The sequence below is a fragment of the Rhinolophus sinicus genome, linkage group LG05 (genome assembly GCF_036562045.2).
Source record: "Rhinolophus sinicus isolate RSC01 linkage group LG05, ASM3656204v1, whole genome shotgun sequence".
NCBI classification, from domain to species: Eukaryota; Metazoa; Chordata; class Mammalia; order Chiroptera; family Rhinolophidae; genus Rhinolophus; species Rhinolophus sinicus.
This window is the reverse complement of record NC_133755.1, coordinates 158,192,907-158,217,372: the sequence shown is the minus strand read 5'-3', so window position 1 is coordinate 158,217,372 and position 24,466 is coordinate 158,192,907. Positions and strand designations below refer to the sequence as shown.

Here is a 24,466-nt window from a genome sequence, read left to right as displayed (position 1 = left end):
TACCTCCACGGTGCTCTTGTGCTTCCATATTGTGATTTTTATTTACCAGTCCGCCTTCCCTAGTAAAAGGTGAGCTCTTCCTTCAAGTACCTGTATCTTCACTCATGGCTCCTGGCGTATAGGAGACGCTCACTTAAACTCATTGTGTTACACATCCTGGCACTGCAGTCTGCCTGGGTCGGGGTGTCCAGAGCCCCCCAAGCACTTCAGAGCTCACTAAACCAGGATTGTCTCACTCCTTTTCAAGGGAGTCACTTCTGTCAGTGAGGTAAAAGCACCCTATCCTCTTTTGGAATATTCTAGAACTACTAGTTCTCTTAGAATGTTGGTCCTCCTAATACCTCACATTTAATAATTTTTGTCAGTTGAGCTGAAGGTCTTGAGTCCTCTAGCCTCCCTGTGCAGGACCTGGCACTAAATCCATCCACTGGGGTGTGGTGGGGACAGGTATGTTTGCACATGAGCAAGTAATTTTGTTGCAGAAATTTCTAGAAAGGGAATTGCTAGACCCAGAGTAGGTACATTTGAATATTGACACTGCCAGGTTGCCCTAACCAGTGTTCAGTGAACCCTCCTGGAATAAGAGACACGTGCTTTTCCACATCCTCACACAGAGTGGATGTTATTGATCTTTAAAAATGTTTTCTGGTCTGATTGGCAAAACAGGGCACCTCTTTATATTTTGCATTCCTTGATTAACAGTGAGACGGACCATCCTTTCACACATTCATGAGCAAATTGTATTCCCTTTGCTATGAATTGTGTTTTTATATCCTTTGCTTATTTTTTTCTGTTGGGTTGTTCATTTCTCTTATCAGTTTGTAGAAATTGTAACATACATCACAGGTATGGATTTCTTATATGTTATATATCGTACATATTTTTGGTTTGTGTCTACACCTCCATGGCACACCTGGGAAGATGGGCACTTCTTTTGCAACCCTGGTTTCAGGATGGAGAGAAAGTTTAGAGAGAAGGCATCCAAGGTGAGGAGAAACAGATGAGCAATGGAAAAACAGAGTCTGTCTTCCATCACCTCTGCGGGGTGAGGGCAGCGATGTGTTAAGGGAAAAGCACAAAAGGATTAAGGTTCATTTCTTACTAACTGTACTTTTGGACAAATTAACCTCTCTGAGGCTCAATTTCTTCTACAAAAGAAGGGAGGTAATGACACTTACTTTACATAGGATTGTTGTGTGGAATAAATGAGTAAATTCATGTGAAAGACTTGCTTCAGGGCTTGGCACTTAATCAGTGTTTGAGTCATGTGTAGTTTACAGTGTGAACCCAACAATATACACACAGAAACTTTTTGACAATTTTAAAGTACGATGAACAGATAAGCTGATGATAGTTTAACACATTGTTATTTATTTCTTATAATGTACTAGAAGTCTGAAATATTTGAGAACTCTCTTCATCTAGAGTTTGGAGACTGGAATACTCTGAGTGTCAGGTCACCTCCCACTTTCACTGATTGGCAAATGACAACTTTGGGCCTGGAAATGAGGAGGAGACTAATTCAGGAGTAGGGAAAAGTGGGGATAGCCTAACTGAACAATTGTCAAGGAGAAAGGCAGGAGTACTCTTAACTATGGCTGGAACAAAGACACTTCTGATGCTGGAAAACTTCATAGATGGAAAATTTTTACCTTCTCACTCATATATAGATTCTTACGATCCATCTACAGGTGAGGTGTACTGCAGAGTGCCAAATAGTGGAAAAGAAGAGGTGAGTATATCCACTTACAGAAGACTGAAATGTGTTTAATATGTTGGTGAATTATGTGTAACTTAATTTTCTAGAAACAAAGGGGGTTGGGAAAAGGTGAAGAATGGCAAACATTAGCAGCAGGCAGATTTTAGTTCTAGGAAGGTTTGCTTTGTAACTCGACATATATGGTACATGGAGCAAATCTCAGGTCATGATATGTTGAAGCAAGTGATTAAGTTAGGCAACTTCACAAACAGCCACAATTCTCAGACATTGCTTAGTAAGTGTCTAGTAAAAAAAGTATTATTCGTAACAATTATCAGCATTAAGTGCCCCTTCTTCTCTGCCAAGTGTTGCCTAAATTTGCCACTGTACCCGTGGATGTCTAAAAAATTTTTAAAACTATTGATTTACTTGAGATTATCCTCTAATAATTCCTGATATTTCTTCAAAATACCTACTAAAGCAAAGTTGATCGTTTTAGTGGTGAAATTCAAAATTAAATTCCCATACATTTTTGGAGTTAAATTTTATAACAGCCTTTTCTTATTCAAATGCTTAATGTCACACACATTAAACATTTTTAGTGATCCACATCACTTTTATTTGAAGAATTTTGTGATCTATTGGATTAGTTATCAATTATTGCACTGAGAATATAAATATGCCTGGAGTGATAAATGTGGTTGATGCAATGTGTACTCATCTAATGCCCAGTGGATTTTAATTTATTTTTTACGATACAAAGAACCAGATTATTTAAGAGATAATTGTAGCCTTCATATATAAATAAGTATTATATGCAATTTTTTTTGGAAAAACTAAGCTAGTATTTTTCTGTTGTTAATAATATTTTAAATCTGTCTTGCGTTAAAGAAAAAGAAAAAACCTTGTGGATTAAAGTTTGCAAGTATTGACTAATTTGTTAGTTAAACTGTTACCCATAGTTTTGTTTGTTTCAAATGACCTAAGATAGATGTGAGGAATCCAGCTTTGTGTTTTCCAATCCTCCTTATCTCAGAGTGTTTTCCAAACTGAAGTTAAAAATGAAAAATATGCCAAATTCAGTTGAAATATTTTCTGCAGCTTATGGTTCGTGCATTTTCGAGTTATGGATGTTCCTGCTAGTAGAGGATTAGATATTTTGGATTTCTCAGCAATCTAGCTTGCAAATAGTCTATCTGATCCCATAAATCCCCCCTTTTTTTCTGGCTTGAATAATATGGTCACCATAGAAACTATAAGCCCAATTTCCCAAAAAAATCACTCACAGAAAGAGCTGCTGGTGCTCTAACAGTGGTTCCCATTAATTTAGTTTTTGCTCTTTACTTTGCATTCACTAAGCCCTTTAATATGAATGGTCTCAAACATGAGTCATAATCTAAAATTTAAACTATCATCATCCTTGTTTTACAGAGGACAGTATGCTAATTCTCTTACCTCTGATGCTTAGATCAGTGGACACACACACACACACACACACACACACACACACTTCTGGTAGCATTTGCATTACAGCGTTGCAGTTAGAAGCACAGACTGGAGTCAGACAGCCTGGCTTCAAAGACCAGCTTCACCACTTAGTACCTAGGGTCTTGATTTAGAGCTGAACCTCCTTATGCCTCAGTCTCCTTATCTATAAAATGGGGATAATAATAATCTACATCGTAGTGTTGTTCTGAGGATTAAACAGGCTGATTTACTGATTTATATTAAAACCGTTAGTGTCTGGCATATAGTAAATGCTTTCGAAGTATTAGCTTTTGCTAACATTGTTGTGTATAGTAGATTAACATGTATTCTGTATTAAATTGACATAAGATATTTCACATAAAACAATTTAAAAAATCTGATTGGACCTGTTCATCAGAAAAGATTGGATTTTTACATTGACAACTGTAGGAATGGACCCTCCTCTGGTTGGTTCGCAGCAGGGCATCTGCGAGACTGCAGCTCGGGGTGGAGCTCACTAAAACACACATGTTTACCTTCATCCTGTCTGCAGGTCCATATCAGAAATTCAGTTTTATGAAGTGAAACCAGAAATTTCCAGAAATATCTAATTAAGATGAGAATTGTTTTACACCTTACCTTGGCTCATCTGAAAATGTCTTTGTTCACGTAAAGAAAATGTAGGTCAGATTCTATATGAGAGGGCTAGCACCAGCATGGGTGGCTGAATTGTCAGGTCATGTGATACAAGAAATAAGCTGTGGTTGCCTGAAGCCTGTAGAAAAGGATTCTGGGGCTGAGCCTGTGGCCCTGTGGTAGGAAAAGGCTGTGAATGATTATAAATGTTTGTCAGGCATGTGAGGCAGGAGAGGGTGAGGCAGTCTATGGATTTGCTATCTCTCGAAAAGGCATTGCTTACACATTGCTTAAGAGAGGAGAAAAGCAGCAGATGACCTAAAAATTCATTCTGCCTGCATGAATTGGCCTTGCTCAGACCTTCCCATATATTATTTCCTTTTGGATTTAGCTCCAAAACCAGGCTGCCAAGTTGTCTGTTCAATCACAGATACCCGTCTGCCCAACAGAGGTCTCTTCTATTGGGCAGAGACAGGCAGGGGGCAGGCACTGTGGCTAGGCCACAACAGGCCAGCATGTAGACTTGGGACCACAAAGACTTGGGTTTGAATCCTGATTCTGCCAATTATTAGCTGTGTGATCTCTGTCTGGCAAGTTACTTGAGTTCTCTGTGCTTTAGTTTTTCATCTGTAAAATGGGCATAGCAACACTCATGTTATAGAATTTTAAACGGGGTTAAATGAAATGATTTGTGTAAAGCATTTACAATACGAGGTCTGACAATTAAGTCTGAGAACTTGCCACCATGCTCTTACATTGGCAGCACTGTACGAACAGCTCCGTAAGGTTTCATAACCTTGGTGTATCAGTGTCTCACAGCTGTGTTCATGTCGACATGTGGCAGTGTCTTGCTGAGTGGTGTTCATTATTGCTGTTGCATGTTTTTGTGTGCCACCCTAAAAATATCAGAGCTTGAATTAAAGCAATGAACAAACATAAAATGTCTTGTTAAACTTGGCAAGAGTGGAAGTTAAATCAGGGACATGTTGGTCCCTGAGGGATAATGCCACGAAGAAAACAGCAGTGTACAAATGGATGAAAAGTTTTTCTGAGGGGAAAGACTGTGTCACTGATGAAGAGAGGTCAGGGTGGCCGGTAACGAGCAGAACTGACGAAAACATTGCAAAAGTTCGTCAAATTGTGCGTCAAAATTTTTGGCTGGCTGTGAGACGCATAACAGACCAAGTAAACATCAATAGAGAAACAGTTAGGAAAATCTTAATGAAAATCTTGGCGTGAGAAAGGTGTGCACAGAAATGGTCCCGAAGGAGCTCTTGCGTCACAATGCACCAGCTCACAGGGCACTGTCTGTGAGAGAGGTTTTAGCCAGTAAACAAATAACTGTATTGGAACACCCTCCCTCATCACCTGATCTGGCTCCCAATGATTTCTTTCTTTACCCAAAGATAAAGGAAATATTGAAAGGAAGATATTTTGATGACATTCAGGACATCAAGGGTAATATGAAGACAGCTTCGATGGCCATTCCAGAAAAAGAGTTCCAAAGTTGCTTTGAAGGGTGGACTAGGCGCTGGCATCAGTGCATAGCTTCCCAAGGGGAGTATTTCGAAGGTGACCATAGTGATATTCAGCAATGATGTAAGTAGCACTTTTTCTCAGATGAGTTCGTATACTTAATTGTCAGACCTCGTATTCTGTTACATGTAAAAATTAGTCAATAAATGACTAATATGATCATTTCAAGTGGGAATGACAGTATGTGGTTTCAAACAAAATTTTACACTTTATCAGGTAAGTCAGAGCTGGGGTATAGAGATTCTACACGTCTCAGCTAACTTTCATCTCTCATATTGCTATTCCCAAAATTCTGTATTTTGAAATGATTGAAAATGTACATCTGTTAAAATCCAAGTAGGGCTGGCCTGGTGGCTCAGGTGTTTGGAGCGCCATGCTCCTAACCCCGAAGTGGCCTAGGGCTCTCCCTGGAGCTGTGCTGTCATGAGCAGCAGAGGTCACCATGTGCTGCCAGGAGTGGCTGGTGGCCAGCGTGAGTGGCCGGCAGCCAGCATGAGCTGCTGTGTGAAAAAAACAAAAATTCAAGTAGCTTCCTTTTTAATTATCTGATTACCACATTCTGAATATCTTGGTTGAAACAAAGCATTTTTTTTGTTGTTGTTTCTTTGGGGGTGCTTCTGCTTTGCTGGTTCACATAAACACCACTTTGTGGGTAACTCAGCACTGGGAAGTTAGTCAGAAAAAAATTAAGATGTGTATGGACCTGTGGGTTCCGGAGTCATCCGACCCCTGGGGAATGAGTGTCAAGGCGACCCTCTCTCCTCTTTGCTCCTCCAAGATTGAGGCCGCGGTGGAGGCTGCCAGAGCCGCCTTCCCAGGCTGGTCGTCCCGGAGCCCGCAGGAGCGCTCGCAGGTGCTGCACCGGCTGGCAGACTTGCTGGAGATGTCCCTGGAGGACTTGGCCCAGGCAGAATCTAAGGACCAAGGTGAGAGCCGCTGGCGCGTCTGGAGAGCCCACTCTGCCGGCCTCTTTCCTTTTCTTCTTCCAGGCTCTCTCTCCCAGAGCCAGGGCTTGAGTGCAGCTGTCTCTTACAAAATGCTTTATGGAAAGGTGATCCATTACTCAGATGTGAGCGATTCATTCCCTCCTTCCAGTTTGTCAGGTGGTCTCTTGCTTCTTAACTGTAATGGATGGAACGCGGCGCTGTTTTCGTGTTATCCCTTCTGGGACCATCAGGCTGGGTGGCACATACTCTTTTCATAGCAGAGGCAGAAGTGGAAAGCAAAACCCCCCAAGCCCTCTGAAGGCGGAGGCTTGCTCATTCCCATGGCTAAAGCGGGTCACCGCTGAACCCAAGTTCAAGGGGCAGGGAAATATATACACTCTTTGGTGGAAGGAACTGCAAAGATGTATGTCAAAGGGCATGGATCTGGGGAGAGAGGAAAACGTAGGGTTGATCATGTGATCTTCCACCACCAATTCTAAGTGGAGAATTTCCAAGGAAAGGCAATCTGAAGAGCAAGTTATTTGAAGAGTCAAGTTATTTAGAAAGATATCTGAGGTGTCACTATTCCACTCCCAAAACTATTTCCATTTTTTTTTTCTCATTCCCAGACGTGAGGATAATGAAGTAAATGTCTGGAGAACTTTGCAATAATATCTGTTAGGAAAAGCCAAGACATTTTAAAATTATAATGCACGCTGTAAACCAGCCTCAAGTTAGGAAACAGCCTGATTCTAAGCCCTTAAAAGGAACATGTTTCCTGCTGGTTCTCCTGACACTGCTGTCTCCCTGCATCACTAAAGATAACTAACAATCCAGGTGAGCTTAGGTGTCTCTTTTTGTTCAATCCCGGAGCTGGGATGTGTATGTGACACGTGATGGGTGATCAAGTGCCACACAGTGTCCTGTTCCCATCAGTTGTTCTGCCATGCGTCCATCTGAATGACTTGCCATGTGTTGTGGGCACATTTCATATACATCACGTGTTTGTCAAAGTGGTTTTTTGTGATGTGCAAATACAGCTGCTTTAACACCCACGGTTCCAACCCCTTTGCTGCATGTACAAAGTGTGTGATTTTGAGTTGAAAGAGCTGGTGTGAGTGAAGTGGTAGCATCTGGCAAATTCATGATGCTTCCTACGAATTGTTCAGTTCACAAAGCAAAGATCATTTGACTCAAATTTAATCCCGCCACCTCCTCTTATAACCTCATATCCACTTATTTTGTGGTTTTATCAAACCATGATCAACGCGCTGTATATTCCAAGAGTACCTGGCTGAGACTGGAAGGAGCAGAGGCTACTTCAGTATGAGCTGAGGTGCGTGTGTCGTAGTGTCTCCACTGTCCATGGTGAAATACACTGACAGTGCTTTCTCTTGTTGGCTTCTTACAGGGAAAACCGTAACACTGGCGAGAACCATGGACATTCCCCGGTCTGTCCAGAACTTCCGGTTCTTTGCCTCCTCCATCCTGCACCACACGTCAGAGTGCACACAGATGGACCACATGGGCTGTCTGCACTACACTGTGCGGGCCCCTGTGGGGATCGGTAGGTGCTGTGCAGTGAAAGCCTGGGCCACAATTGCACATAGAGATGCTGGGTCATTTCTGTAGAATTGATCGAAAAGAACAGACGAAAGAAAAGGAAGGAGGTGATTGTTTTCTACTTGACTGGAACACAGTTGGCCTTAAAAACATCGATTTCTAGTTTATTTTCTTTGTGTGAAGGTCCCTACTTATTCCTGGGACAGTGTTCTTGGGAAAGCACAGGGAAAAGAATGACACTGAGAGTAAATTCAAGCCAAAATTATTTTCCTTTGTAATTAAAAAAAAAAAAGTATATTTTCAGACATTGTTGTGGTTAAGACCATGGATTTTTAGATATGTGTGGGGCAAATTACGTAACATTTGTGTGCTTCAGTATTCTTATCTGAAAAACTGGGAGAATAGTTTAATTTTGTATTTACATATTTTTATATAAATTAAATAAATTAATAAATGTAATGCTCTTAGAGCAGTGCCAGGTACGTGAATAAACCTTGACTGAATTATCGGCTTCCCGCATTAATTTCTTTGCTTCTTGCCCTTTGAGGACATATAAGTATCTGTAATGACTCAACATATCCACTAGATGTCATTGTTTCCTCTGAGAAAAAAAAAAAATCAACCCTGTTTATATTTTACTAGTTACATTTTAGGACAGGATAAAAGAATATAAGTTAAAAGGAAAGAAAATGGGACATTTTTACCACTTTGATTATTTGAGCCCTTTGGAAATGGTATTTTCAAGGCATTATGGACAGCTAAAACATCCTCCTAAGAAGTATGCTAATACATTATGCTGCAAAATAATAGTTACCACCTAAAGGAAAGATTTTTCAATGGGAAATGTAATAATATAAATTACGTTTATTTTTATAGCACAGACTTAAGGGCAGATTATAAAATAAGTGGAATCCATTTACTTATTCATAAGGTAGATATTATTTATATGTGTTATATGGTCGGAAGCCTGGACGGTTTCAGAATATTATATGGAGACAACACTCTCGATGTTGGTTCTGTTACTTATCCAGCAAACCTTATCTGATCAGGATACAAGTGAGAACATAGAGAGAATTTTTTTATGCAAAAATACTCTGGCTAGATAAAATGGATTCCCCAGTCTCAGAAACTTTGTGCTCTGATTTTACAAATAATTCTAAAAAGCTTGAGATTTTATGTCTCAATCCACAACAGATTAGAAACAGATGGAAAAGCTTTGAAGAAATAGTAGCCGGCAGTTTAATGCTGAGGAGGGAGACGTTGAAACAAAAATCAGTCCATAAATCTCAAAAGTCATCCCATCCTGGAACTGGATAGAGGGATGTGGCAGCCTTTCAGCTCAGGAACTTACACTGCTGTTGTTCATAAATATTTTGTAAGTCATCAAGAAAAGAGTAAACTGTGTTGATTATAGTTGTAAAAGGCACAGTTGCTTGTAGTACGTTTTAGAATGATTTCCCTGCAATTGGCCTCAAATAAGCAAAGTTTAGGGTTTTAGGAGCTTCAGTGTCATGCGGCATGAAGGAGTTGCGTCTCAATAACCCCCCCAGGCCAGTTTGCTTTGATTGTCACTGTTGGCCCTGCGTCTGCTCTCCTCTGTTAGCTGGTCTGATCAGTCCCTGGAATTTGCCCCTCTACTTGCTGACCTGGAAGATAGCGCCCGCGATCGCTGCTGGCAATACTGTGATAGCCAAGCCCAGCGAGATGACTTCGGTGACCGCGTGGATGATGTGCAAACTCCTGGACAAAGCAGGTCATTAGGGGTGAGAGGGTGGGGGAGGCACAGCAGCGAGTGGCTTTCCAGCTGTACGTTTTGTAGGCTCAGTCTCCTTCGGGTGACTGACATTGGAAAAGTGGTTTTGGAGAGCAATCTGCTCAGCAGCAAAATAGATTCCAGTGACATTTTTGGTTTTTGTCTCCCTGAACTTTTTCTGAGAAATCCCCTCTGTCCATGGGGGTTCCCTCACACGGCTTTCTCTATTCAACCCCAGAACGGTGCGACTGCACGATAGTTCCTCCCTGTAGAGGTCGGCTGGCAGAGCAGTGGGCACACAATAGGAAAAGAAAGGCTTAAAGAACCTGAATAAATCAGGCACCAGCCTGCTCCAGGGAGTGTCTTGAAGTTAAATCTTATGTATGAAGCACAAGTTAACCTTGATGAAAATTGCTAAGAATATTGCTAAGTGCTTCTCTGGTTTGTGTAGCTGTAGAATACCGACAGAAATAGCCCATTTTTAAGAGATTTGAATATACATCCTTCAGTATTCCCTGCATGTGGAACCACTACTCGTGTGCTGATATAATATATTAGGTTGGTGCAAAAGTAATTGTGGCTTTTGCAATTATTTTTAACCTTTTAAACCACAATTACTTTTGCATCCACCTAATAGCTTCTCTTTCTGCTAATATGGTAATGGCCACATTCAGGGTACGTTCCTGGTTTAGTTTCAAGGTATTCAGCCTGGCACTGCACCCAGGTTGGTAGGTAATAGGCAGGAGGCCCTAGCTTATACCCCATGAGGAAACCCCTTGCTGTTGGGTCCCTCAGCTCATGTCTCCTCACAGCCTGGGCTGGAGTGATGGGTGGGTGGCAGGAAGGGGCCGTCTTTCTGGCTCTGTTGATCTCTGCTGTGCCTGCTTCCTTCAAGTCCACAGAGAAGGTACTGCTGGGCTTACCCATGTCCATTGAGGTATCTCTTGCTCCTGGATATCTTTTCTCTTGAAGCAAAAACATACACATTGGCTTCCAGGAAAGCTGAATCAGTTCTTTACTCCAGGATTTAGATGGCAGGTTAAACCATGCCTACTTAGGGAAGAGCACTGGGGCTTCTGGCCCTGATTTGGTTGCCCATTTCCCTTGTATCCTACAGAGGAATGAGGCCTCCCAGCTGAGGTCTTTGGGATGATGTCTGAGGATGCCCTAGGCCTCCGGAGGATGTGCCTACCTGTCTTATGACCCAGCATGTGCCATTTGTCCTTTACACAAGGGATCAGATTCTAATCCCATTCTTTACAAAACTGAGTCTCTAGTGTCTGCAAAGGTCTGAGGCATTTCTTTCCTGCCTTTGGACTGTAGGTTCCCTTGAGTGAGGTAGGAATGGGTCTAACCTCTGCTTTCATCTGTTCTGGGGAGGGTGCCATGGAGGTGGGGAGGGTGGTGCAGAGATGTAGTCCAGAGAACACGCTCCTAAAATGAACCACTTCTTGATCTGTGATGATTTCTCTTTCCTAACCACTCTCCCCATTTGTACACCCAGTACTTGGTCTGCATGAAAGCTTTATTTTCTATCCATTTGCACAGCATTGGTCTTATTTTTTGTGCATGACTAAGCTTATGATGTCAAGATGGTCCTCCATGCCTCCCCTCCCCAGGCTAGCTTTGCCAAACTTTCCTCCTCTGACAAACACTGAGAGAACGATGCTCAGCTTGCACCTGTCTAAACTCTCAGTTTCTGCACTAGGATTGGAGGAGGCCTGAATCACATTTACATAACCTTGCTTTAGAGCATTGTGAGAGAAACTTTCCAATAGTAGGGAAAAGAAAGCTAACAGGACATTTAAAGAGCCAGCTCCTCTGGTCCTGAAGGTTCAAACAGACTTGAACTTGGTGGATGACCTTGCTTTGAAATAAAGTCATTTCTAAAAGTATGCAGTGAAGACCTCTTTAGGAGTCCTAGAATATTCATTTTCTTTCTGGGGGCACCAATTATTTGCCCCATTCCTGGAGGATCCACTGACAGGTTTTTTGGCCCTACCTATTAGTTTTTGTTCTGCTCTATTTAAGTTCAAACTTGTCACCCTTCCATATCCTAGCTTTGGAGGGCTTTTGTTCCCTTCATTGTCTGTTAGCACCCATCCTGAGTTTTGCCAAATTGTTATTTGTTGATTACACTGCCTCTCTTCTCTTATAACTAGACTCTCTTAAGGGTAGAGCTCAGATATCTCTAAACATTTTTCATTAATGTCTTGATCAAGTGACAAAATGGTACTGAGAAATAATGACCAGTAGATAGCTCTTAATGTATTACCATCAGAGCTCAAGGAAATGTGACAAAATGTTTATGCCATTGTGTAGAAGGCCATGAGCCCGCTGAAACAAGCTCATTTTCCTGTGGTGATAAATATGTGGTGTTTCTGTTTTCTCTCACTCTTTGATAAAATGCTACTGTAAACATTACAAGTGATTTGGTTCACTGTTTGCCTTCAGGATTTATATAGCCCAAGAGTCCACCTTCTCCTGCCCCCAACTCTTATCCAAATATCAGACAAATACCCACATGCCTGATAGTTTATGGAGATGCAGGGTCCCATCTGGAAATGGTGGGGAACTTGTCCTTCCTTTCCTCCCGTCAGCCACAGGGAGGCCTCTCCCCAAACACGGCCTTTGCCCCAACCAGAGCTGCTCTCACATGGTGCTGGACTGTGTGCCCACTCTCATCCGGTAGTGACTTAGGATCCAGGACTGCCTGAAGCTGGATCTCAGCAAGTGTGCACACTGAGTGTAGGAGTGAGGTTTGTTCCAGACGCCATCATGATTCATTGAGTCTTCTCACCTGTCTCCTCGGGGACTCACCTGAATGGGGCCTTGGTTGTGCCTTCAAGACGATGGGGCTAAGGCTGTGGCTCTACGGGAAGGTGTTTTGGATGATAATGGACCGTCAATGCAAAATTATTATTTACATTATAAAAGTAGATTCTGGAACAGATGGTTTTAATCCAAGAGAGTATGTTTCTATGGAGAGAATGTCTAACGTGGAACAAAGGAAACATGCTAGGAGCAGGGACGTAGCTCAGAAACCTTATACAAGAGAGGATTTCTGCCCTTTCTGTAGTTCAAGACTGAAGAAACAGCGGGAATAAACTCAACTACCTCCAGGCAAACACTAAAAACTGCCATTGCACATAGATTTTCTTTCTGGACACTTAAAGCTTCCCAAAGTCCAGAACCATTCCCAATGTGGATAATGTACACTAAATATTGCTTCCTCTGTTTACTTAACAATTACTATTTCTTAATCTTCTACACCCAGTTTTGCCTCTTACTGTTGTCACTTACCCTTACTTTGCCTCAATTTTCTCCTGAGGATGTAATACTACCTACCTAATAGAATTGTTGAGGTGTTTAAAGGGTATAAACCACTCACAGCAATGACTGACCCACAGTAAGCACCCAGTAAATGTGAGTGAGCATTTACTGGTATTCCATGTGGTAAACTCGGCTCTGTGCAGGGGATACTCCATGGAGAGCGACACACGGATATTATTTCTCCCCTTAGCTAGTATACCTTCTGGTGGTAGGTAGGTAGTAAACATGTCAATCCACAAAACATGTGAGGAAATACATACAGACATAGGGCAATAGGGACTTGTGATAGAAAAGACTGGAGCATCTATTATTGGGTGTTTTTGGTCCCTTAAGTCAGACCTGGAGTATAATGGTGCATCTATATCATGGGGCACAGGACCTTCAACTCAAAACTTACCTTCCTGGAGGGCCTTCCTTCACTCCTCTGGGCCACAATAGTCAACCTCATCTCTGGATTTTGCAGCATTTACTCTCTCCTCTATTTAACATTTTCACACTCAGCTGTGACTCCTGGATGCCAGTTTGGAGCAGGGCTCTCCTCCCTCACAGGGCTTGACCTGCCTGAGAATATCTCTGCCTCCTCAGCCCGAGTCCATTTTATGGAATGAATTACATAGAATGTGCTACTGTGCATTTTTCTAGGGCAAAGCACCCACAGAAATCCCACCTAGGGTGTGCTCTAGGCAGAGGTGACACTGCAGTCTTTGCCTTGCTAGTAAACTGCAGACAGCTATAAGAATTTACTTCCACCTCCATGCAAGCTATTGGGCTTTCAAGGAGAATCTCCATGTAACCTAAAGTCCTCAACATACTGAGAAGAATTGCTGTAACGGACACTGTTTCCCATGCAGGTGTTCCACCCGGTGTGGTAAATATTGTGTTTGGAACAGGGCCCAGGGTAGGTGAGGCCCTGGTGTCCCATCCCGAGGTGCCCCTCATCTCCTTCACTGGGAGCCAGCCCACGGCTGAGAGGATCACACAGCTGAGCGCTCCCCACTGCAAGAAGCTCTCCCTGGAGCTGGGGGGCAAGAATCCTGCCATTATCTTTGAGGACGCAAACCTGGAGGAGTGTGTTCCAACCACTGTCAGGTCCAGCTTTGCCAACCAAGTATGTCCTCTGCCTGTTTTTGTTTGTTTGTTTGTTTGTTTTTCTTTTTTAACCCTGTGGCCCTGTCACACTGGATCTGTTTTATCACAGGGCAAATTCAGGAGTGAGTAGGTCAACCCAGTGTTATTTCAGTGGAAGAAGAATTATTACATTGTGTTATTCCACTGACTATCTGTTCAGTGTCAGTGTCAATCCATTGCCTTGTAGAGTCTCAGCTTCGGTTCAGCAAGCTTGTCTTCTTGAGTTACACAACTTTTATCAGGGACCAGCCATGGGCAAAATGACTGATGTTTGCTTCTGCCTTCTTGTATTCATAGAGTTGCCCCCAGTCTCTTCTTGCTGTCTAAACATCCTATCTCTAATTATTCTCCTTCCCAAAACACCCCAAATGCATTCTCATACTTAGAAATAAATTCCCAAACTAGTCCAGAGCTGGTTTCTTACCTGAGAATCATGGATGAGCTTCAGGGAAACTTTGCATCTCCTGAAACTGTAACAGATCTTTTCCTGGGATCCATACCTTTCATCAGAGTCTTCAAGGCTGTGGCATCCCAAAGGGCTAAGAACATGGGATCAGATGTGTTAGACTGTGAGCTTCATGAAGAGGACAGCTGTGCCTGCTTCTTTGCAGCATTTTAATGTCAACACCCGGGATAGAGCCTAGAATGGCACAGGTGTGCATGAATACTAAATGATTTTCTCCAAAGGGTGTATTTAAAAAATGTTTTAGCAGAAAGCAAAGACTTAAGCCAAAGAGTTAGAACTTCTATAGAAGGAAAGATGAATGGAATAAGATATATCTTTATTTACCTCATTTGAATAATTTGCATCACCTTTTGAACCTTCATTTCTTTACCTGTAAATTATGGAAATGACAGTTGGGTTTTTGTGAATGTAGAATGAAAAACATTTTTTACAATAATTATTTTTATAATCATTATAATTGTAATGATTTCTCTCACAGTAATTCTCACAGTAGAGAAAGTGGTTTAGAAATATACATATTTATATATATTATGGCAGGTGCTCAGAAGTGCAGTGTGATCTACTCATGGAGTGTGCCCTTAATTCTCGTCTGTCCTCATGTGTCATTCTTGGCAGGGTGAAATCTGTCTCTGTACCAGCAGGATCTTTGTCCAGAAGAGTATCTATAGTGATTTCTTAAAGAGGTTTGTGGAAGCTACCAGAAAATGGAAAGTTGGCGTTCCCTCGGATCCGTCAGCCAGCATGGGAGCTCTGATAAGTAAAGCTCATTTGGAGAAAGTAAGTAAATCTCTGCCATGCCAATTATTTGGAGAGAAGCTCCATGCAAGGCATAGCACATATCCGTGCCTTGAAATATTGTCAATTACTGCCCTGTTTTTGAAAAATTATAACCTGTGGAAAATTGTCTCCGGACACAGAGTCTAAAAATGTTGGCTACGAATATGCAAATGTAGTGCAGGTTAAGGCAGCATCTATGTGAAATGAATGCACTTGAGAAGTCAGCATGGGAGAGACCATTAGAAGAGAGAGAAAGGCAAATTTCAAAGCCTAAAGAGTCAGCTAATAAGAATGATGTGGATTAATGGTGGCAAGAATTTCCATAGGTAAATGTTGCCGGTGGATGGGGCTCTGCCTCTGGCTTATAGCAGATGGCATTTGGAAGTGCCAGCACATGCAATCCAAATGACGTCAAGCAACTTGTTAGTGGTGGCCTAGGTGGGAGAAGCTATTGGTGGTCTCTGGGTGGCTTATGGAGTTTAGGTCTTTAAGTTTGTTTTAATTTATACCTGATGTGAGTACTCCCAAAATAAGTGTCATAGTTTTTGGTGCTGCAAGCGCTTTGATTTCAGCTGCAGTGACGAAGGCCCACCAAGGGAAATATGTCTCCATCAGTCAGCTGATAAGGGACAGAGCCTTTACTTAACTTTGTAGAAATCTCTGACACTGTGCAGATTTGGCAGACGCACCACATTTTAACCTTGACCTTCACCTTATTGTGAAGCGCAGATGCTCACAGGTGGGAAGGTATAGTAGCTTGATGGTCTCTTTTTATTTTTCTGTATCCTCAGTGAAATAGGCAGCAGGTTGGGAAGGAGAGAAAGTGTTGGAGGTTTCAGGAGGAAGGAGGAAGTGTGACACAGTCTTGCAGGCGATCAGGAGAGAGAATGGACTTTGAAGTGACCATGTTGTCAGCAGGGCAGCTCCCAGGGCTCATTGAGGTTTGAAGTTTGTGATCATTTATTAAAGCGAAGTGCCCAGTATGGCTGTTTTTCACCAGTCAAATTCACCTGCAAGTTTTCAGGTATGTAGGCAGCAGTCCCCAGAATGCCCATTGGATCCACAGTTGTGGATGTCCCCCATTGTGGAGCGAGGAGTCACCAGGTGCAAGATGCTTCCTCATCCTCTTTCTTTGGCTGTTCTGGACACCAGGGCTCCCTGCCTGCCTGCCAACATATACAAACAACTGGTCAAAAACAACTTCAGCATGTTCTGAATGCTTCCTGTGGAGCAAAAGTTAACTTCCCAGGAGCATCTTGCAGTCGGCTCAGACTGTTGTGCAGGCTAAGGTCCCCTTTGCAATTCATTACTCACCTGAGGTTCTAAGTTCTCGTAATCTCAAATCAGCAGAAAAACAACTTCTTCTATTGGAGGCCATAGTAACTATTTAATTTACCCAATGAGGGGAGATATATCAGTGAAGCAAATCTAAGTGTCTGATTTTTCTGTGGGCTTTGACACAATATTTTTGATGCTCAGCATATCCCTGCTTGCCCACAGTGGCCCTCTCTTTAGCTTGCTCCCCACCCCCCATCGTTCTAGCCCCAAAACAGGCCCTCCTGTAGGCATCTCTGCTTTCCAATAACAAACACCCTTAGCCATCTGAGTTGCTCTTCCCCACACGGGCACAGGACCTCTCTTCCAAGCCCTGGGTCCTTTCAGTGCAGTAATCAAGGCCAGCATCTGACCGTGTGGATGCCCATTAGATGCTCCATGATGACGGGAAGTAGCCTGATGACATCCAAGAGGAGTCGACGTAAAGCCTGGTTGTGCTGAGCTCACACGCTGCCTTTTGAAGAGGGTCCTGTATCCATGCTGCTATTTCCAGATTAGCCAAGCTACTTGTTAAACCTGGCACTAGTAGCAGTCATTTCATCACTGGCTGTGATGTAGCATGTTATGTGCAGTCATACCTCATCACATTCACAGCCAAGCCTAAGACTTTAACATGACCCGGCAGACTGTCCCCTGATACCTCTGTCCCCTATTACCAAGGTTGCCCTCCCCTCCCTCATCCCCCTGCTGCACACTAGCCTCCCTTTTCTTCCTTGAAAATAGCACTCCTTCTTCTCGACCTGTGCTCTGGCTGCCCACACCGCCTGGAATGCTCATCCTTCAGAGATTTGCTTGGCTCTCGCCTTAGATCAAATGTCATCGTCTGAAGGAGAACTCGCCTGCTCACCCTGTGCAACATCGCACCCCCCAGAACTTCCTCTACCTCTTCGATGCTTTATTTTCCTCTGTGATTCTTATGACATATAATATGTATTATTTATTCCTTTATGGACTATCTTTCTTTGGCTGGAGTGTAAGCTCCATGGTCAGTTTTGTTCACTGCTATATCCCGAGGCCCTAGAAAAGTGCCTGGACCATAGCGGGTGCGTAGGATTTGTTGGGTGAATGATTGAATTAACACTACAACATGTGTTCTAGTTACAGTATAAACTTAACAATTCCATTTTCCTTGAACTCTTGAACACAAGTATGAAGCATCTGGTATCACTGATCATTAAATAACAGCAACAATAAGGAGACCATATGGACACATACAAGCCTTTAGGTTTCACTTCAGACTCTCCTTTAACTCTTCATCTTTTCATTGGTTATTTCAGCTTATGCCACAGGCAGCATTAGTATTCAATTCTAGTTTCTTAAAAATTTTTGGATAAATCTGGGTGTTCAATACCTCAATATTATACAAATCCTACTTCTTAAATGCCAACTAAGAATTTTTTTTAAATGATCAGCTTATTTTCTAAATTCATTAGCAATTTTTACAGCATTGCTATAAAGAGGCAAGTGGAATATTTTCTGCAGGTCTGCATTTCCCCCCACAATGTTTTTGCTTTCTCAAGAACCAACTTATAAAAAGGGACCCAAACTTAAATTATAACACATTTAGTTGAAAATACTATATTCGCATTGCATTCAGGTACCCTCCCAATTCTCAAACTTTTGTTTTTGTTTCGATTTAGTTTTTGGTGATTCTCAGCAGTTTTAATTACCCCTAAAATGGACAGAGAGTATTTAGCAAGTTACAATATCAGAATATTTCAGTATAAAATATTGTAATTTTTCTCTAGAGTCAACTACACACCTTAAACTTCCTGTCTTTGAGTGACTCCACAGAGAAGACCCAAATTGCTGTCTTTTTAGTAGGGTGATAGTTGGGGCCCAATAACACTGACCCCTAGGCAGGCAGGGGTTGCCCTGGTGGACCCCAGGAACTTACCCGTTGCAGAATGAGAATGGGTTGAGGGTATGTGAGAGCTGAGGCCTCCTTTAGCATGTGTGTGTCCCTTAGCACCTGTGCTCAGACAGGAGAAACACCCCACTTCTGGGGGTGTTCTGGGGGGCTCCACACCCCAGGTCTGTCTCCCTCTGCCTCTGCCCAGCTCCCCACATGGGTTTCACCAAGCGAGCAAGTTCTCATCTGAGGCCAGGCTAAGATATGTAGGGAGAGCCTGGTTTCCCCATTGTCTTGTCCTTTGCAAATTGCAACTCTTTTCAGTTCAGTGTGTCAAACCATCTGGGATCAAGCAGGCCGTGTACACACTCCACTGGTGGTCATTTCCCCCTGCCTTTCACAAGAAAGCTTTGGGGGCTGTGTGCCAGTGAGGGCCCATCTGCCATCTTTGAATTCCATGTCTCTTCTGCAGTATGTCTGTGTCTTCTCCACATCAAATTAGCCCTGCAGAGTCTGGGGTCTTTGTGTCCATCCTACTTCTGTGTGATTGTCATGATAGATAGTGATGCAGTGACAGAAGACTCCAACTAGAATATGTAAAAGTTACTGTATGACGGCAAAGGGCTCAGTGACTTACAGAGATGAAGCACGCTCCTACGTGGACATGTCACTTTCCAGGTGCCCAGTGACTGCCGGGGATGCACAGTAAATTGCAGGTGATTCTGTCCTCAAAGAATGAAGGAAAGACCCCCTTGCCTACTTCATAGAGTTTCTTTTTTTTACCCTTCTGACTCCTTCCCCACTTGGCTGTCTGGAGAATTGGGCTATACACCTTTCTTCCCATAAATGCCAGTAACTAATGAGGTAGAAGTTTTGAGGGTTTACAATGCGGCTGGAGGAAACCCAGGGGAAGTTCACAGGTGCATCCACCTGTAGGGCCAGGCTCCAGCCCTAACTAAGGTCCACTCTTGTAGTTTTCTATCTTTGTCAGGTAAAAAAAAAAACACACAAAAAAAACCTGACATACTGAGTGGGGGGCATCCCTCGAGTCTCCTAGCTAGTAAGTGTCAGATCACTCATCATTTTCATCAACAGCAATAGCCGCTGACATTCAAAAGTCTTAACTATGTACCAGACATCATGCTAAATGTTTTACACCTCTTATATGATTTAATCCTATGACTAGGTGGCAATGTTATTTTTCAGATGAGGAAACGGAGGCACAGAGCACTTAAAATCTCTCAGCTCATAAGTAATTTGAACACAGTTGGGCTCCCCAGCCCACTCTTCCCTGGGCTCTGGTTTTATGTGCAAAGCTCCCACACAAAAGTTTTATAATAACAATTTGTTACATTTTATAGCACATTACCAGTCACAAGGGTTGCTTTTCCCCCCTCAGATTTTACTGAAAATCTCAGTTCCTGAGCTGCTAGTGTAGACACCCTTCTATCATCCAGTGACACTTCCTCTAGAAAATAAATTCAGTTTAGTATGTGTCACCTTATACATGAAATATGTTGATAAGTTCACATTTTGAAAACTGATACTTCCCTTCATACTTGATTATCCCAAGAGCTTCTAAGCGATAAACATGTAATTCCATTTAGATGTGATAATTTAAAGCCAGAACAGCCTTTGCACCATTGGAGCCTGGCACCGCCTCCAGCGGGGGCCTCTGAGATCTTCCACGGACTTCCTTTGTTCATACAGGACGCCGCATTTGGCATCTTTTAATTAATGTGGGTGGGTTGTTTCAAAAGGAGCAAGAGTCTAGGGGGAAAGAGAAGTCCAGACCTATTTTAGTCTCTACCCACAAAGGAGGCTAGGGTTTTTCTGGGAAAGCTTTGAGATCCTGGTGCTGTGGTGGGAGGCAGTGGAGCAGAGGGGAATATAAAGCTGTACCAAATGTTCTATTTTTAAAAAGTCTTTGACTTCACAGCTTTACTAAGCGTTCTACCAATTGAAGCACACTTAATAATAAAATAACATCATCTTTTTAAAATTTTTGCATGGCAAATATATAGCTCTATATTGAATATAGTTCTACTGTGGAGTACTGAGCTAATACTGGGGCAAAATATTCGGACGATAAATGATAAGTAGGATTCCATAATGTTGTTTTAAAATTTACCTTGCTTTTGATGTACTGCTTGACTGTTGGTCTATACTTTTACTTTTGAGGATTGTTTTTGTACTTCTCCTATGCTTATAATAAATACCCCTCAGGGGTGGAATCATGTATCTTTGTGACTTCAACAATATTTCCACATATCATTATTATAGAATCATTTCTACACCCATTATTAATTAACATCTATCATTGTCTGTGAGTCACTGAGTTAACTTATTACATAATTTATTTCCCATTGTAGTTAGCTGTGTTATATTACCTAGATATAGTTTCAGAATATAATCAGTAATGAGGCTAAGAATTAGAAATTCTTTGTTCTAGAAGCTCAGATATATCCTGGCCTTTAATTAAATCTTATACACCATTCAACGTCCCACTTTCTGCAATGGACATAGTCCCTACCACCCCCAAACAGTGAGAAAATATTATTTTGTGTATTTAAATACTGAATATGCTTGAGAGTGAATTCTAGCTTTCCTGTCTATTAGTTGTGAAATGTTTACCCTTTCTGAGGCTCAATTATATCATCAGCATGTAGGGGATAACAATGCATAGAGTTTTGAAAGAATTAAGTGAGAATGTGTGTAATGCACTTAATCCTGGCGCTTAGACATTACATAAATTACTCTTTCCTTTTCCATATGAGGGTTGACTACCCAAGTGATGGTTAGAGCACTTCTGCCCCTCAGGCTTAGCAGCTGAGTGATAAGATGACCAACCTTAGATTTCTTGGCAATGACCTTATATATCTTTCCTAGATGATTTGAAAATATTGACTTTCCTGTTGCTTTGTATTAAGCCAAATGGCAATATGTTGCTAATCGTGGTTTTTATCCACCCAGGTCAGAAGTTACATCCAGAAAGCTCGTGCCGAAGGGGCCCAAGTTCTGTGTGGTGAGGGAGTGGATAAGTTGAATCTCCCCCCAAGGAATCAGGCAGGCTATTTTATGCTTCCCACTGTCATAACAGACATTAAGGACGAATCCTGTTGCATGAAGGAAGAGATATTTGGTCCAGTGACATGTGTTGTCCCCTTTGAAAGCGAAGAGGAAGTGATTAGAAGAGCCAACAGTGTGAAATATGGGCTGGCAGCGACAGTGTGGTCAGGCAACGTGGGGCGTGTCCACCGCGTGGCTAAGAAGTTGCAGTCAGGTTTGGTCTGGACCAACTGCTGGCTCATCAGAGAGCTGAACCTTCCTTTTGGAGGGATGAAGAGTTCCGGGGTAGGTAGAGAAGGAGCCAAGGACTCTTATGAATTCTTCACTGAAGTCAAAACCATCACGGTTAAACACTGACCTTGGCCAATGGAGAAACTTTTACGGTCAATACCTGGTTGCAGATGATCAGTCGTCCAGTGTGGTGAATGGAAATACTGGCATAGGTTCCAGCCCGGTCTTGACTTAGCAGGAGGTTATCTCTGGCTATCCTTAGTAAGTATTTTTGCCCATTGGTGAAGAGATGCTGTCTATTTTCAAGGTGAAGGCAAAGAAGAGAATGCGTCTGAACAGGAAAACGCAAAAAGGAAGCCAAACAATTGTCCAGCTCTTCCTATGTTGTGTCTTCGTAGGATTTTTATCATCATTTTGATTGAATTCTCGGAAATTCACAGATAATCAGAATTATTTTTTTTTCCATTTGCAAGTGGGTGGTTCAAAAAACCTCTACAAAGCTAAAGAGAAACAAATCACTATGATTTCCTACCTTTGGGAAGATTGTCAAGATGATCTCCCTGTTCCTCAGCCAGTAGAATTGGTGATTGGTAATTGACTGCACCTTATTACCCAAGGGGACCTTGCACGTCAATGATAGACACAGCATGGAATTTATCAGAGAACACATATAGCAGGTCCCACTAAATATTTCTGTGTAAGGACAAAGAAAAAGAATACAGCTACTATTTTGGGAGGAAACTTAGAACAAGAAGAGTTTGATCCATTCCTACTGTGCAGTCAAATCAATTCCAATTCTTCGTGTATGGATTTGATTATATTTACAATTTACTAATCCTAAAGAAAACAATAAATGTAGAGCAAGTTTAGCAACCAGAATGGCATATACCTTCTTTTTGAACTGTTCTTTATTCCCCATCCCCACCCTATTAGGAGTGTGGACTTATACTAAGTAGTAGAAGTATTTCTAGCACTTTTTTTTTTTTCTGGATCACCTGGTGGTCAGAGGAGAAAACTGAGGTTTATAGAGATGAAGTTGCATGCTCAAGGTCACACGAAAGGTATGAAGCAGAGGAAGGTTTGAACCCAGGGCTCTGTCTAGGATATTAGTCAGCCGGCAAGTTGGGAAGAGGAAAGGGTGGGGGCCAAGGCTATAGACTGTAAACTACTTTCCTCATCTTACAAAATAGGGACCAAAATAGTTGATAATGTCAGAAGTTGATGAATCAAGAAATAGGGATTTACGCATATTACGTAAAGTTATGCACGTGACCATTAGAAATCTTAAAAATTAGAGGTCTTGAAATGTTCATGTAACTCACAAGAATTGGAAGGTGAAATGCAGATGGGCTGGGAGGTAGGGAAGTATACTAAATTCCGTTTCGTGGTAGGAACCTAACAGATATTATCTGAAGTTGATAAGGCCAGAAATACAGGCACACACATATGGGTCGGTTCTTGTTGCCTTAGAGCTGCCAAACCGTTTGTTCCCCCACACTTTTCCCAGGATTTCACAAGGGTGTGCCTCGGCAAACTGAGGCCCAATGGAGAGATATAGGAAAAGCTCCTTTGAGGGGAAATCTCAGCAAAATGAGACCTGATGGAATTATATCGGTCCCTTCCCTTCAATGGATTCCTTGGAGATGTGCGTGTGTGTCTGTGAAGGCAAAGTTCAGGCTGGAACACAATGAGAACTTTCGGAAAGACACCCAGCAGGCTACCAACACACAGATCTTGAGATTAACAATCTTTTACCTCTTTAGAAGTTTACCAGTAAAAACTACACATTGGCCTGATTCGGGGTTCAGTCCCTGAGACTGTTCCCCTTGGCTCCTTGTTTTGCATTCTATTCAAGGCTACTGTCTTTTCTTCACTCTGCACCGCCCGCCTTCTCCCTCCCCACAACCCTCATCGTGCGGGATGCGACAGGTTCCATGGTATGGAAGACTTAAAACCAGAACTATTTCAAAATGGGTACTTCTGGGATGTGGAACTAAGGCTGGGGGAGGGCTGTTGGGCATAATGGACAGACTTTCATCTGAATCATTCGGTATGCTTTTGAGTTTACTTTTTAACACATTGTGAACAGCCTTTTATAAATAATAATATCTGTATTTAAAAACTTTCCTAGTGATGTTTTTCACACATGTGGGAATTGGGGGTGCTTCATATTATCTGAGGGTGTTCCAGGTCTCTAGTGCTCTGATCCCTGGTTGCCTTAAGAGATCTGAGATCACCTGGTGTCTTGGGAGACCCAGACCGATTGGAGAAAACCTGGGAAACCTGTCCCACATCAGGTAAAAGGAAGAAGATGTGCTCCAGTGCCCCTAGCACTGCCAGCCTGCCCAGCAGGAGTCCTTGGGAGGCCGCCCAGGAGAGCCTTCCTCCCACTGTTCCTATTCCTGCCCTCCTGCCTGCTAGTCTGGATAATTCCCCTTCTCCATATGGGATATTCCCCTAAACCTGAGCCCTGAGTTTAAAAGAAAACTCCTAAGATGTGGTCCTTCTTTGCTGTGGATTTGCTTATTTCCTGGGAATTTCCAGTGTCCTTTTCTTGGAGGTGCCTGCAGCTGCCTGTGACCCCATTAATGGTGGATCCACCCCCTGGATGTCCCAGGGACGAGCGCCTCACTGCAGGCTTTGCAGGTGAGTGTTCCAGGGTATAGTTTTAGGAAGACATTTTGTTTATTGGTGT

General features: G+C 42.5%; 1 protein-coding gene across 2 annotated transcripts; it reads left to right on the top strand.

Moving 5' to 3' along the window:
* Window positions 1-1,532: 1,532 nt before the first annotated feature.
* On the top strand, window positions 1,533-22,650 carry ALDH8A1 (aldehyde dehydrogenase 8 family member A1). Of its 2 annotated transcripts, none has more exons than XM_019732776.2 (7): window positions 1,533-1,732; window positions 6,117-6,264; window positions 7,676-7,831; window positions 9,431-9,580; window positions 13,765-14,021; window positions 15,123-15,284; window positions 21,445-22,650. In XM_019732776.2, the coding sequence occupies exons 1-7, from the start codon at window positions 1,595-1,597 to the stop codon at window positions 21,895-21,897; spliced, it is 1,464 nt and encodes a 487-aa protein (XP_019588335.1). In that variant the 5' UTR covers window positions 1,533-1,594; the 3' UTR covers window positions 21,898-22,650. The 2 variants fall into 2 exon arrangements, with proteins under 2 accessions (XP_019588335.1, XP_074189711.1); XM_074333610.1 differs by lacking the exon at window positions 1,533-1,732 and adding an exon at window positions 5,261-5,401.
* Window positions 22,651-24,466: the final 1,816 nt, after the last annotated feature.